Source organism: Leuciscus leuciscus (genome assembly GCF_965113295.1).
Source record: "Leuciscus leuciscus genome assembly, chromosome: 17".
Taxonomy (NCBI): domain Eukaryota; kingdom Metazoa; phylum Chordata; class Actinopteri; order Cypriniformes; family Leuciscidae; genus Leuciscus; species Leuciscus leuciscus.
The window spans coordinates 11,690,111-11,706,028 of record NC_138741.1 but is presented as its reverse complement, the minus strand read 5'-3'; the positions used below and the strand labels follow the sequence as shown (position 1 = coordinate 11,706,028).

At 37.1% G+C, this 15,918-nt stretch overlaps 1 protein-coding gene across 1 annotated transcript; it reads right to left on the bottom strand.

The window, feature by feature from the left end:
• Window positions 1-2,374: 2,374 nt before the first annotated feature.
• Window positions 2,375-15,513, bottom strand: tedc1 (tubulin epsilon and delta complex 1). Its single transcript, XM_082143307.1, has 8 exons — window positions 15,307-15,513; window positions 14,717-14,807; window positions 14,425-14,636; window positions 12,562-12,738; window positions 12,369-12,458; window positions 7,127-7,213; window positions 3,823-4,029; window positions 2,375-2,961 (listed from the first exon to the last, which is right to left on the bottom strand). Exons 1-8 carry the CDS (start codon window positions 15,436-15,438, stop codon window positions 2,599-2,601), a joined length of 1,359 nt encoding a protein of 452 aa, XP_081999433.1. The 5' UTR covers window positions 15,439-15,513; the 3' UTR covers window positions 2,375-2,598.
• Between the last annotated feature and the right edge of the window lie 405 nt (window positions 15,514-15,918).

Genomic DNA, 15,918 nt, shown 5'->3' with positions numbered 1-15,918 from the left:
AGCTGCCGTTTTGTAATAAGTAAAGAGTGCTGGGACTGGCTAGGATGTGTACTGGAAGAATGACTTTGGACCTCCAGGGACAGGTCTAATCAGGCTTCTGACTGAGAGGACTAGCAGACAGCACAGTGATTTTGGGCCTGCATCTGCAGCACATTAGCGTAACGCCAACATGAGGCATGCGCTGAGCTTCCACACAGACAGCCAACTGTGATTTCTGGGTTGCCACGTTGAGTAGTTCCTTTGATAACGGACATAAATTATAAAACAGTTATTAGAGAAATTATTACAGACAGCACTTGATCATCATAAAATTCATTTACATCAGACAAGGGACCATATTTGTATCCAAATGGTAAATGATTTACAAATCCCGATAGCCTGATCTCATTAGGCATGTTTACACATGCAGGAGTGTTTACACATACATTTTATATGCTGAAACAAACAATATAGATGTACTGGATGTAAAAGGTAAAGACGTTTTATGATTCAGTAAAGATTAAATGATGATAGAATCTATTCATTTTAACATTTTACTTTTGGATAAAGTGATGGAATCCTTTGAAACGGGTTGAATCCAGCACCTGATAATCACATGGAAGAATGAAACCTTTATGTCAAATAAGGTAAATCTGTTAAATAAATGGGATGAAGCTGAACATATTTAATTACATTAAAATCCACTATTCCATTAATTCAATATTCCATTAACCAAAAAGGATTTGTAAACATTTGTGGATCATGTAAAATCCGGTAACACTTTACTTAAAGCCTTTATGCATAATGCATTATAAAGGTATTCATAATGTAGCCTACATTATAATGCATTAAACCTTATCATAAATAATTGTAACCAAAGTTAAATGCATTATAATATTTGCAGATTCCTTGTTACATCTGAAACTGGTTGGGTTATAATGCATTTACTTATTATTCATGCGATCATACAATGCATTTTAAGGTGCATTACAAGGCATAATTAATGCACTTAAATTAAAGTGAAAACAGAAAATATAAAAATAAAATCTAATTTAAAATATGAACAATATAGTTACTAGGTAAATAATAGTAAATATTAACAGTAGTTATTAACAATAACTATTTACTATAACAATTACTATATAGTATATCAATGATATTCAAGTGCTTCAAACAAAAACCTCTTAAAGATTTGATGTCACTAACCTGGAAAACGTTGGAAGATTCAGCGATTTCCACTTTGTTTCCAAGCAGACTGATAAAAAACCTCTGTGTGCACTTAATCAGGGAAGTACATATCAGCTGCTCAGATTAGAGCTTGCCAGATGAGAAAGTACTTTCCAGCTTTTTCTGCAATATGCATTAAACAGTCAGTGAACGCACTGTGGTCGGCAAGATTGCCATCGGAAGCTGAGACTACTGTGTAATTGTAAAGTAATTGCGACCCCAAAAGACTTTTGTTTTTGTCAAACAACAGGGAAGCCTATATATTTTACAACACAGAGCTGATAAATAGATTATACTGCAATTTCATTGCGAGTTCATTGCTTTGAAAACTCTACTTTCAGATGCAGTGCAGAACACATAAGTGTGAAAATAAGCAACCTATTAATATTGATGACAAAAAGAAAATGCGTCACTTAGACCTGTTTCACACCTCTGCAGCAACTAATTATTAAACCCACCCACACCAGCTCTTGGCTTGACATTGGTTGAACCTCTTGACTATAGCATAATTATAACCTGGAATTTCAGCTACACAAAGCTTAGTTCATTTAGAGCACACATCAGGGAAACGGACTCAGCGAGTCTGTGTGTTTGCGTTCCCTCAGTTGTAAACAGCCATTCTGGCCTAGATAAGGAGGCCGAAGGTAATGGAGAGAAAATCCTTTTAGAACTCGTCATGCTCTGTACAGCGTCTAGATTAGGATTTCTGCTTATAATCCTAATGAAAATCAGTGTTGGAAATGACTTTCTTAATCAGCTAATACTGTGGCCTGTGCCAGCTTCTTTAGTTTGCCCAACAGCTCATGTTATCTTGCACACCTAGTTTGTTTACAGCTTTCCAAATGTAATTGAGACCACACCAACTGACTGGTAGTGGCCTTGAAAGGCGAAATCCTCTCATGTTATGAAGCGCTCAGTAAAACTGGGTCTGAATATCAGCAGGGAGCTATTTGATTTTTCCCAAACTTCGATCCTAACTTTCACAGGTTCGGAAAGCAACAGAAAGAATGACCTACTTTGAAAACTGTGGGGCGTTCTGCAAATGTCTTCCATTTTCTCTAGCACACCGCAAAGTACACAGAAGTAATAAGGGGTCAGCCATTTGCTTGAGTGTCAGTCATTAGAGTTGTTTTTCCGAGTGTGGCTTGATGCGTTTCATAATACAAAATTCCCTTGAAAAAATTCTTTATTGTACAAAGACAGACATTCACATTGCAGCAGGCATTTTTAAATACATAAAAATTGACTGCAATTACTCTCTTTAATGCAAAACTCCACACAAAAAGCAGGAAACCAAAACTCTAATATGTTCACCTTATTTAGGGACTTGAAATGCTGTTTGTTCAGTTTTATGTCAGGATCCCAGTGCATATAATGACACAAATAGTGTGTTTATCTCTTAATTGGTGGGATGAGGACCACCCCCTCTATTGTGCTGGCCTGTCTCTGCAAGTCCATTCTCATATTTCGCCTCAACCCGTCCAGCTGCCATTGCAGTACAGCCTCCCTCTCCCTCAGCTCGCCCAGAGCCGTCGATGCCTGGAGCTTCCCAGCTGTCACTGCCAGGCCAGGCTCTCTGTTGTGGAATATGTGAGGTGGCTTTGAGGGCTGTGGATCTTGGAGACATGGCAAAAAGCCACTTGATGTGATTGCGGAGGAGTTAGGAAGATGTAGACCCTCTAAATAACCTGCAACCTTCTTCTCCACCTCCATTCTCTGCCTATCAGAGAGCCGAGAAGCCCCCTGACGTCCCCCCTAATGAGAACGAGAGCTTGCTAAGACTGATGATCTCAACAGACTGGAATACTGATCAAACATCAAAAAGATACTAATATCAAAAAGAAAGGTATTGCAGCAGCCCAGATGATCGAGTACGTGGGAGTATAAATGTCAGTGTATATCTTTTGAATCACAAGGAATGCGTTTAGAATTGATGTGAAGAAAATTGAGTCTCAGACATTCAGAATAAGACCGCAGCCATAGCAGGCGGTCATTTATCATTACAGGTTATATCTGTGGTTGGAACCACATCACAAAGACCATCTAATTATCCATCAGACCCACCATATCGAATTTTCATACAATGAAGTGTAATTTATTCAGGCAATAAAAGAATGCAATGATGAGATGACCTAGTTTTTATAATTCTTTTAGCTCTATCCTCTCTCATTATCGGGATATTAACACCTCTGAAGTCTGCTGGTAGAACCTTTGAACAGGTAATAAAACATGATGTTCCACATGCACAGAACAAATCATTTTCCTTGGGGAATTGGAAGCTATGAAAACCCAAAGAAAAGTAATAATAATAATAAATATAATAATAATAATAATAGGTCCTTAATCAATTAAATAAATGTAAAAAAAAAATCTATAATTTATCACTCTTTTTTGTGTATTGTTGGGGCGGATAGAGAAATAAAGGATGATGTGATAAACACATCAATGTGTGACTGTTTATATAAATCTTAAAACTGAGACTGTCAACATCTCAGGCACCAAAACTGACAAGAGCTTGAATTTTAAAACTTCATGAACTTCATGCAGTGAAATACTGGCCTTATTATAAGTTGAAGCCTTCCCGACGGCACTTATGCAGGTCTGGCGGGTCGTTACCTGTGAGGCGAGTGTGAGAGTGGACTGCTCATTTCTTCTGGCTATCAGGTCTGTCTGCAGCCTTAGCAGCATCTTGTCAAGTCGTCTGACTGCTCTCCTGGTCTTGTTGCTGTGAGGACACCTCACCGTGACAGCCCGCTCCCCAGGCGGCCAGTCGGCAGGCTCCATCTCGGACACATCGGCGAGGGAGCTGTCGATCACGCTGTCCTGCACGGAGACAATGGCATGAGTGCAACAGCGAACCCTTCTGCATCAATTGAGATGCACTGTGCTCAAAACCCATGCCAGATCAGTTAGTTCTGCTATATCTCTTTGGATTCATTAACTAAAAAGCTATACATTTTTTTTATCAGGTTTCTCTTTAATGTGCAATCAACCACAATTCAACTCGGTTTTAAAAAAAATTGAAGAAAATGAGGGGTGCTACTGCTTAGGCATGCAAATGGATAAAATGGTGTCTTCAGATCTGTACTGTAGGTTCTGTATTTTGACTAGGGTGTCATAATATTGGAAAAAGAGCCCTTAAAGCTTATAATCAGACTAAATCTGTAATCACTGGCTTCTGGCAACGGTCTGCGTGTTTTAAAGAACAATTTTGAGGGATTTCGATTTAAGAGATTTCGACCCTCTTGTGAATGGGCATATGGCCATTGCCGGAAGCCAGTGATTATAGTTTATAGAGTTTTAAATATGGATATTAAATAAGGCATTTATTAACCAATTGGAGTCGTATGGATTACTTTTATGATGGATGGATGTGCTTTTTGGAGCTTCAAAAACTCTTCAATGCCATTACTAGGCTCGGAAGAGCCAAGATATTACTTAATATAACTCAGATTGTGTTAGGCTGAAAGAAGAAAGTCGTATACACATATGATGGCTTGAGGGCGAGTAAATTATGGGATGGTTTTCATTTTTGGATGAACTATTCCTTTTAAAGTTTCTACTTTAACAACAGGTTTAAACACTTTTCATTACAAATAATAAAAAAACACTGTATTTATTTACAAATGTGCAACCCATGATACAGTGCCATGCTTCCCTCTGAAACCTGCAGATCGTATATTTATGGAACTAAATTGCAGCCTTTGTGATTTGATAATCATATATAAAATTCCAATATCATTTAGTCATATCACGATTTCGATTTAATTCCGACATATGATATCATCCAGCCCTAATGACTAAAAATGTCATTTCAAAATTGACCAAAATGTATTAAATAATACAAGAAACGGGTCAGCAAACTGTCCACTCACTGATCATAACCGGTAATGTTGGGGTTTATGTTATCAGTGACATGCTGACGCACAGAGTTTGTCTCCGAAAATCCATCTTGTATGCGCATGGTTATCATAAGGATGCCTAGGTACGAATATTAGTAAGGTTAATATTAGGTTATTTGATCCATTGGGGCAAATTACAACAAAATAATTTTTCAGATTCCTTATCCAAAAGCAACATTAGCCAACTATGGTTGCATGTTCCATTGTTAGCGATTCAGTGTTTCCCGAAATCATAGTTCCAACAAACATTCGTAAACAGCACTGAAAAGTTGGAACTACAGTTCTCGACCTGCGGTTGTTAGTTGTTAGTATGACATAATAGTATGACATAATACATGGATCATGCTCTTGAGATAAATAAAGTTAATAAGATTTAATATAGTATATCATTCCATATGTATACAAATTGAATTCATCTTGACAATCGAGTTTGTCAAGAGAACGCAAGCACCATTTTTTTAACTCCAGAACCCGGAATATCATGCAAAACAGAACCAGCAATTGAATAAGACTTCTCTAAAAAACGTGTGGTAAGGATACAACAGTTTCGAGAAACAGTCATGACTTGCTAGTTAATTTCTCCTTAATTTCGCTTAAATACTTTGGTAGTTAAGCAACGAGTTAAATCATTGAACAGGAAATGAAACTTAGATTGTGACTTCTGTGTTCATATAAGTAAGACCAAACTAATAGTAAAACATACCAAACATACACTCTTGTGATTGGCTGTGATTTTTGATTGATTTTGTCTTGTATGGAAATACAAATTGCTTGTAACATTACATCTGGTTAGGCCATGGTGTTATTGCGAATGGGCCTTAAGGAGTTTAGAATAAACTAAAAACCCTAGGTATCAGCAAAAAGAACAGCAAGCACGACTGATTGCTTTCTTGTTAAAACAGTTCTGCTACAACATGTCCCAACACTTCAGAATAACCGTCAAAGTGTTTTGGGTAGATTATCCAGTTTTCTCAAAATCAGACTTTGTGCAAGAACCTCCAAAGAAAATCGATTATTTAAGAACCTGTGCTATTCAACAGCGGCTCAACCAATAGCTGAAGCTTAAGGCTTGCTTCCATCACTCTTGTGTGAACAGTGACAAAACAATCCTGCCCAAATACCACTCCATCCCCAAAATGTTTGGCTTTCATCAAGGACTATAGATTTCCCATTGACGCGGTGGGCACGCTATTTGATTTCCATTCCTTTTCTTCCTGTTCTTTGGACCGGGGAACTTTTGTCTGCGTTTTAAAAGTCTAGATTGAATTTCTCACTAAAAGGAACCAAAAATTGGATTAACAGGGTTTAATGTATTTCTACAACTCAATTAGATAGTGGTTATTGTAATTCAGTGAAATCTCTCAATGTGCTTTATTCTGATTGTGTGACTTTTATCGACTTCTAATGAGGTTCAACATAACAGAATTGTAAGAGAAAAAGTAATCATTTCAATAGTCTGATGCGCTGGAAGTGGGAAAACAAAAGCCCTCCACCATTTGTCAAACTCAAAGACACCCATGAGCTCACCACTCTTACTGAATAGCAGTTAAAACATCTTTTTACTTCAAAATGCACACTGAGAGTGAAAAATGAAACCCCTGCCAAGTGCTCAGGACCCACTCCTGCTAGCCAGGGACTTCTTTACAACTTCATTTCAAATTGGAGAGGAGCCAGCGTGAGTGAGGGCTCTTGTCTGCCAGATTCAGAGTCCTGGAGCACCAGTGCATCACTGTGAGTGACAACTCAAAGCTGGGCAAGGTTACTGCGGGAAGACCGCCAGTCTGGCTCTCAAACAACACTGGGGTAATATACATATTAGATTTAGTGTCATTGGTAACTTTTCAGAGTAAGCTAATTTGGCTGTGTTGAAAATCTCCCACATCTTTCTCAATGAACTGGTCATGCATAAATACCTGGGGCTGAACAGCGATGTGACAGCGTGAACAAACAGAATATCAGATAAAGGAGTGCGAGTTTGAATCTCAAATTCATTCCTGCATGGAACAAAGCAGACGTACCATCCAGCACCAGAATAAAGGCTCATGGACTTTCCAATCCAGATACGCCTCCAGAATTCCATTCAGCGCTTGTATCCGTTCCAGCTCCTGAAATAAAATGTAACAAGAAATCCTGATTACACGCAGGGTAGCACTGTTGTTTTTAAAACAATAAAACAGCAATGGTTCTACAGTGCAAGTACAGTTTTGTGCACACTTGGCAGCCGCTTTGATCTGTACTCAGGGGCAATATTTTCCCTGTAGGAGCTTGGCTAATACCTCACATCTCTGCGGTTAGACAGAAGCACTCAAGGGACTTTAGGCTGATAACTCCTCTCAGCACCCCACACAGGCTGAAGGGCAATGGGGAGGGAGAGATCCCTGAGCTGCCCACCATGACTTACACGGCTTGAGAATAGAGATCTATTAGCCTGTGTCTGAACACATCCCACATTGTATAGGTCTAGAATAACTATTATTAAGAAGCAAGACCCCTGGACATGCAATTTAAAATCTGCAATATTTGCTCATGGGCGCTTGGCTCTGCTGCTGCAAGGTTGTTTTGAGCCAATTATCGGCGCCATTCTATACATGCCACATGACTAATTACTGTAAAGTCTGATTGGCTGATATCACCAAAAGAATGTGCCGTCCCAAACCCTTCACTAACATGTTCAGTGAGCCCTACAAAAAAAACTGGACTCTGGAAATACATCTAATATAATAGTGATGCCATTAAGTTGAGCAATGATGTGTCAGTATGCAAATTTCATGCCTGCTACACGTGTTACTATTTGTAAGTAAGGCAGTACATAACACTCCTAACTCCTAAGATTTGTTTCTTAAAGGTCCCGTTATATGCCCCTTTTCACAAGATGTAAAATAAGTCTCTGATGTCCCCAGAGTGTGTATGTGAATTTTCAGCTCAAAATACCCAACAGATCATTTTTTACAGCATGTTTAAATTGACATTTTTTGGGGCTCAGAAAAACGAGCTGTTTTAAGGCCAATTTATACTTCTGCGTCGGGTGCGCGTAGAAGGTACGGCGTAGCATACGCATTGACGTTTACCATACGTCGTACCCTTCGCCGTACCCTGACGCGCACCTCCTCAAAAATGTAACTACGCGTCGCAGCGACGCGGACCGCAAGATCTGTGATTGGTCAGCTGGATAGCATCGCGTTTCCTCCTACGCATTTCCGGAATGATCTTCTGCACTCTGCACCGGCCGCCCGCCCGCCATTTTTAAATTCCGAAGATCAGTGAAGAGCCATGGAAATAGACCAAGTGACCGAGAGATTGCTTGAAGAAGTGCGGAAATACAGCCATCTGTATGACTCCTTCAGTCGCCATTGCTCGTAGAAACCTAAACTCAAAATAGCCGCGAGGAATGTAAACACAGTGGAACTGGAACATTAAAACCCACCCGCGCCAACTAGCGTTTCGGCGGTGTAACTGCAGAGCAACACAGACATTCGCAGAAGTATAAATGCTCACGACGGCGTCGCCTACGTGCGTAGCCTACGACGTACACTACGGCGTACACTCGACGCAGAAGTATAAATTGGCCTGTAGTGTGTGCCCTTTAAATGCAAATGAGCTGCTGCTGGACGACCCAGGGGGCGGAGCTTCATGAGCTTCCTGATGAAATAGAACGGTTAAGATAAAAATTTGGACACATGCTCCTGTCCCGAGAATTTTAGGTTTATTTCGCTTTTGTGGACTTATTTTGCCAAACGCGTCACACCCGTGATTCTTCCGTTGAGAGCTTGAATAATAGACACTCCAGCCCAGTTGGTGGCGATAATGCACCTTTGCCAATTGCAAGCAAACCACGGGCATTTCATTGAATACACAGAAGAAGCAGAAGAAGAAGCGGCGGAGTAATACCGTAAAGGTGCTGCGGTCTCACAGCACGTCCTATTAAGTCAATGGAGTTGGACAAAAACTACGATAAAACCTGTTGGAATGCATCTTTTTCAGCGATTTTTGAGGGAACATATCAGTGAACACCCCTGACCACTCGGTGAGTTTCACGTCTTTGTAAACTTAAGTTTAATGTGTTTTTAGGTCGGAATCTTCCAAATAAACCTAAAATTCTCGGGACAGCAGCATGTGTCCAAATTTTAATCTTAACCGTTCTATTTCATCAGATACGATCTGTAAACAGGGCTTTAAGTGTAAAATACCGAACTTGTCCTTTAACACTGAACCTGGGTTTGCTGTGCAATTACACAAAAACAATACAATCAGAACATTAGGTCAATATTGCGATTGCGATATGCGATTGCGATATAATAAACATGAGTCAACTTCCTTGGTTCTCAAGGAAAATGCACACACAGATAATGCTGAAATGTGTATTTCTCAACTCAAACTAGCAACTGCAACTAAATGCACTAAACTAAAGGTGTTTTCAGATTAAAATAATAATATATTTTTAAAAATATTTTTTACCAAATTAAATAATGACATCTTTGCATTACTGCAAACTTGTTATTGACTCAATAGTACAATAGTATAAAATAAATGGAACAATAAATAAGAACATTTATATGCTCATGAAAATAAGATATTTTTTAACATTCGGTCCAGACAAGCAGGGACATTTAAGCAGGATGTAACATATGCTTTGTCTAAACTCAGTTATATATAAACTCAGTTTGTCTAAACTCTCTATATATAATTTGTCTAGCCATCTAGCGTGCTATAAAATGGCTTTCCTGAGGTTTTATTGACCTCTTTCAGCAGTTGAAAAACTTTGATTGATCGATATTATGTACAGTACAGGCCAAAAGTTTGGAAACATTACTATTTTTAATGTTTTTGAAAGAAGTTTCTTCTGCTCATCAAGCCTGCATTTATTTGATCAAAAACACAGAATTTTTTTATTTATATTGTGATATATTATTACAATTTAAAATAATTGGTTTTCAATTTATTATACTTTACATTATAATTTATTTCTGTGATGCTAAGCTGAATTTTCACTTTGTGACATCCAGTCTATCACATGATCCTTTAGAAATCATTCTAATATGATGATTCATTATCAAAGTTGGAAATAGTTCTGCTGCTTAATATTTTTTCAGAACCTGTGATACTTTTTTAGGATACTTGGATGAATAAAAAGTAAACAAAATAAAAAAATAAATAAAAAAAAGAAGCAAATGTTTTAAAAATAGAAATCTTTTGTAACAACAATATACACTACTGGTCAGTAATTTGGGGTCAGTCATTTTTTTTCTTTCTTTTTTTGAAATAAATCAATACTTTTATTCAGCAAGGATGTGTTAAATTGATTAAAAGTGATAGTAAAGAAGATTTATATTATTAGAAAATATTTTTTTATTTTGAATAAATGCAGTTCTTTTTAACCTTTTATTCATCAAATATATTAGGCAGCAGAACTGTTTCCAACACTCATAATAAATCAGAATATTAGAATGATTTCTAAAGGATCATGTGATAGACTGGATGTCACAAAGTGAAAATTCAGCTTTGCATCACAGAAATAAATGATAATTTAAAGTATAATAAATTGAAAACCAATTATTTTAAATTGTAATAATATATCACAATATTACTTTTTTTTCTGTATTTTTGATCAAATAAATGCAGGCTTGATGAGCAGAAGAAACTTCTTTCAAAAACATTAAAAATAGTAATGTTTCCAAACTTTTGGCCTGTACTGTATGAGGCATAAACATTTCGGTAAGTTGTACTGTATCTTTCAACACACCTATTGTTCATTTGTGTTTATTTACTATTAACTAGTAAAGAGTACGAGATGTTTGGTTCACGACCACGATCTGTCACGTCACATTTACAAGCGCCCATACTATGCGCTATTGTTTGAATTTCGTAATAAAATTGACAGAATCTGAGAGCTGAGAATTTGTTCATACCAAAACTAACCTAGTCTGTCGGTGTCAGTGTACTCTTTGCTTCGTGATTTTTCTCAGCGATTTTTCTAAGCGATTTTTCTGTGCGTGAGAAAATGGATGTGTGGCGTGAGAGCGAGTGAAAAGTGTAAATTGCGAGAGTCTCACGCTGAATGCTTAAGAGTTAGCAGTCGTGCAGCACTAGTCAATTCAAAACAGTTTCATTTACTTAATAACTTTTTATTAAATTGGTTTTATTACAATTAGTTGCATTAATTTGATCAAAAATACAATAAAAAACAATTATATTGTGAAATACTTTTACAATTTAAAAACACATGATTTCTGATTTTTAGAGTCAAATAATCCTTCAGAAATCATTATATTGTGCTGATTCGGTGCTCAAGAACATTACTTATTATCAATGTTGAATAAAGTTTGTGCTGCTTATTATTTTTGTGGAAAATGGATAAATGGATAACTATTGCTGTGTATTATTAAATTTTAATGGGTTCTCATGAATAAAAACATAATTCATCCTGTTCATGTAGCAAATAACTGGAAAAAATGCACTAATTGGGTTTACTGTATTATCCTTCTTGCACCAAACAGTTTTGCCTCTACTTGCTATAATTGCTGTTCGAAATAAACATTCCTCTGATTAGGAAAAAAATAATTCCAAGACCTAGGTAGCAGCATAAAAAAAAAATAAAAAAAAATCACAATGTCTCTTTTTCTCATCTTTCACTCACTTTCTCTACATCCCACTCATCCTTTTTTAAGGCACTCTAAACAACCTGCCTGACAAAAACAGCCCCTTCGTTAGATGTCAGGAGGGAGACTTTTTCTCTGAGATAAAATACTCTTACAAAGCCTCTAAAGAGCGATGGAAAAAGGAAGGGAAAGAGGAGAGCGTAGGCCTTTTGACTTTAAAGATCAAGATCCACACTCTTCAAACAAGCAGGATTTCCCACCTTGTCAATCTGTCACACCAAAGAACAGGGCGGCACATAGAGGTGGATGCTTCATTACAGCCTTCTCCAGAATAAGCCAGGGGATGAAAAACACATTGACAGCTGCGTGCAATCATTCTCCGATTGAAATGAGCTTGTTACCTAGCTTACGGCAGTTATTATCGAGCGCTGATCACCATATGCTCTGATGACGGATAGAAGCACTTAACATACACCAAAGGAATACAAATGCGGTGAGAAATCTCTAGAGAGAATCTAATTTAGTAAAAGTGTCACTTGTCATGTAATAACAATGATCAGGGGCTGAACTCATAACATTTGCCTAGTGTTTAATGCAGAAATCGTAAGACCTACATGATCTCATGCCAATATTTCATTAAAATGTTCCAGTGTTTTCATGTCACCTTGTCAAGTGCACTTGATGTCGTGTTGCTGTGATGGGAACCAGTGGCATGAGGCTGACAAGCAGCAGAGGGGCTGATATTGGAGATAACCTAGAGAAGGCAATCACAGTATATTATTTCATTTCTGCATTTACATCCAAATATGCTGTTTTCATAATAGTTTTTTTAGGCTATAATGTGTCGAGTGACTTGCCCTATGAGTGAATTTAGACCCCTCTTCCTGGGCTGAAAGTAAGCTCTTCCACTGGAGCCTCAGTTTCCCATATTGCCACTGCAGTGCCTGTAGTGCCTGATCCGTCTTTACTGTGGCATCCTCTCCTGGTCCACATGTCACAACGTCATCCTGTCCATGTGTTAGACCTTGAGGGATCTTACATTTCCACAAACATATTAGGAAAAATCATCACAATAGCTTTCAAGCATCTTTTTATTAGTGCTGAAACAACACCTAGAGGCAAAAAGAACAAATCCTACAACACAAAAATAAAGATAAAGAAAATCTTCAGTAGATTAAAGGTTTTATGATATAACCTCAGGGGAGACATGAACCCCAAGCTGGTTTCAGGGGAGATTTTGCTTTTGCTTTGTTAAACCCATAAAACAGAAATCTCAACTTAGGGCTGTTGAAAGAAAAATAAATAAATATATATATATGTATATAATTAACAGCTTAAAACATTATTTTAAATACTTTTAAAGTGTTGCTTTCAGCAACTGTTTGGAAGACGATCATAGCAGTATAAAATAAAACTGTAAAAATACAATTAAACAGTAAAAACCTAGTTGTGAAATGATTACAATTCAAAATAACCTTACTATTTTAACATGTTTTAAAATGCAATGTATTCCTGTGATGGCAAAGGTGACTTTTCGGCATTATTACTGCGGTCTTCAGTGTCACATGATCATTCAGAAATCATTGTAATATTCTGATTTCATGCTCAATATGCTAATATGCTGATTTATGTGCACATATATAAAGGCACCATACAGATGTAGATGAATGCAGCACTTGTTTTAAATGTTTCTAAATACTGGTATCAAATAACAGATCTTGATTTTTTTTAACCAGTTTGCTTCTTTTTTTAAATAATGGGCATTTATTAAACTGATGATACTAATATATGCTAATAAAAACTAGAGTTAGAAAGAACACATGTCTGGTTTACTGTAATGACTATTAATAATAATAAACAAATAATAAATGAGTGGAAAAAACAGATCAGGGTGTTCTGAGTGGTTGCTAGCTAACTAGACAAAAGAGCAAACCTTTAAGTCTCTGATATTCTGGTTTGTAAATATGACTTTGGCCAATACTTTTTAAAAGTAAGTCTGTGAGTTTTTTTTAAAGTTTTTTTTTATCATCAACCAGGTGACAATCAAATCAGAAATGCTTCGAATCATAACAGCACACTTCTCCTCAACACGCCATACCATTTGGGGTATCACTCATAACTGTAGCACAAACCGTGTGGGATGAGTTACAGGCTGAGTATACTTAAGGTTAATGTAATTAAGTCTTGGTATGAGCAATAGTGATGCTTGACTTAGCAAGCACCATTGAAACAGATGAAACTGACACTTAGAAAGTCTCCATTAGATTAAAGTTTTAGGACTTAACCAATTAGACTTTTAAAAAGAGTGAAACAGCTTTAAAATTGATCCTAAAAGCAAACAGGATTTTATGCATTGTGTTCCATTCATGATTGCTTCTTATTAGAAAGTCAATTAGATTAGTCAACCAAGAGCAAACGGAACCACAAGTTATTTGTTTAGTGTCTCAGTCTTGTGTAATGTTCTTAGGAGGCCGCTGATATGATTTCAATAACAACACTGTAGTTTTTATTAAAGAAAAACAGGTCGAAATTCGATGTCTTCTGTGCATAAAATGCAGTGTTAATCTGCTCTCTGCTGGCCTTATATAGAATAACACTTGATATACTAACTTGACAACTATTCATTTACAAAACCCTATTGTTTAGCATCAACAGAGAAAAGCAACTTTTAAAATGAGTCATCTCTCCCTTGATCAGATCAACAAAACTCAAGGTCTCACCGTTGGTGCAGATGAGAGCATGTCTAACTGATGAACCTTCTCTGCCAGCAGGAAGTCCAACAGATTCCCAGATGACAGCACCCAGCCGAACGCCAGGAGCAGATCTCGGCTCCCCACCTCGTCTATGTGACTGGGGGGCCGGGGCCCCAACACCCACGGGGCCCCATAGCCACAGTGCCACAGAGCACTCCTCACAAACAGCAGCTGAATGTCTGCAAGCACAACACTGTTGGTTGTACAAACAATAATGAATAACGCATGGACTGCATTTATGGGCTATGATAAATTTTACCAAAGTCTTTAGAGTCCTGGCAGTGGCACGCACAATCCAGTGCAAAGGCTCTCTGCAGAAGCCTACTTAACAAACTCCACATGTCCAGTGCCTGAAAGCAAAGCATATTTATGAGCACACTAAGCAAGGTTTATCTAGTTAACGATGACTTATCATTCAAATGATCCTAAATCAAATTAAAGAGAGGGAGAGGAAGGGCGAAAGAAGTGGTATGTTATCATAGTACAATAAAGGTATCAGATGGTTACATTTATATATACATGTAAATATACATGTAAATATATATATATATATATATATATATATATATATATATATATATATATATATATATATATGTGTGTGTGTGTGTGTGTGTGTGTGTGTGTGTGTGTGTGATATATATATGTGTGTGTGTGTGTGTAACGTTATATATATATATATATATATATATATATATATATATATATATATATATATATATAATATTTACACCATGTTACCATCTGTATATGTGTGTGAATACTTTATTTTAGCTGCCTATGTTATACAAGTCAAGCACTTTTGGCAGGAAATAAAAGAAATATCCACCCGTGTAACTTAGACCTTACCGAATCTTCTCTATTGAATTTGGCTCTCCTGAAAGCCTCGGCTGTCGGGATCGACTCGACGCTTAACCCAGACAGTAGTTTGCAGAGAGAAGTGATTACTTCCTTCACTTTAACACTCTTTTCGCGCTGCATTTTATTTCATGTAACGTTAGTATGTTGGAAGCCTTGACGGTCGTTAGGCAACAGCCACTTCCTAGTTGGGTGATATTTACCATTTACGCCGTTTTGATTAGTTGCTGTTTTGGCGCGTTTCATGATTGACGTGAATCCTGACCAATAGGAATTGTAGGCAGCCCACCACGATAACATCTGCATTAAAAATGCAGAAATACTGCAAAACTCTTGATTTATTTTGTATATTTCATATATGATACCATTGCTATATATTTAACATGTAGAAATGAATTCTCAAAAGATCTGAAGTAAAGGGAACAGCATATTTTTACATATTTTGTGATTATATAACGTTTATGATAACTGAGCACTGAACTGAAAACACAATAATACGTCACACATTAATACAATAAGCACTATACTAATCATAAAGATAGGTTATTTTATATATTTAATTTTTTTCACTATGGGTAAAGTCAGAAGTGTCCAACTTTACTT

Bases quoted from the DNA above. Each gene is read 5' to 3' on its own strand.
- tedc1 (XM_082143307.1), bottom strand. From the start codon at position 15,438: ATGCAGCGCGAAAAGAGTGTTAAAGTGAAGGAAGTAATCACTTCTCTC. The intron at 7,214-12,368 runs GTGACATGAAAA...ATTTTATTTCAG, and splicing joins CATCAAGTGCACTTGACAAG to GAGCTGGAACGGATACAAGC. The intron at 4,030-7,126 runs GTACGTCTGCTT...GTCTCCGTGCAG, and splicing joins CTTTATTCTGGTGCTGGATG to GACAGCGTGATCGACAGCTC.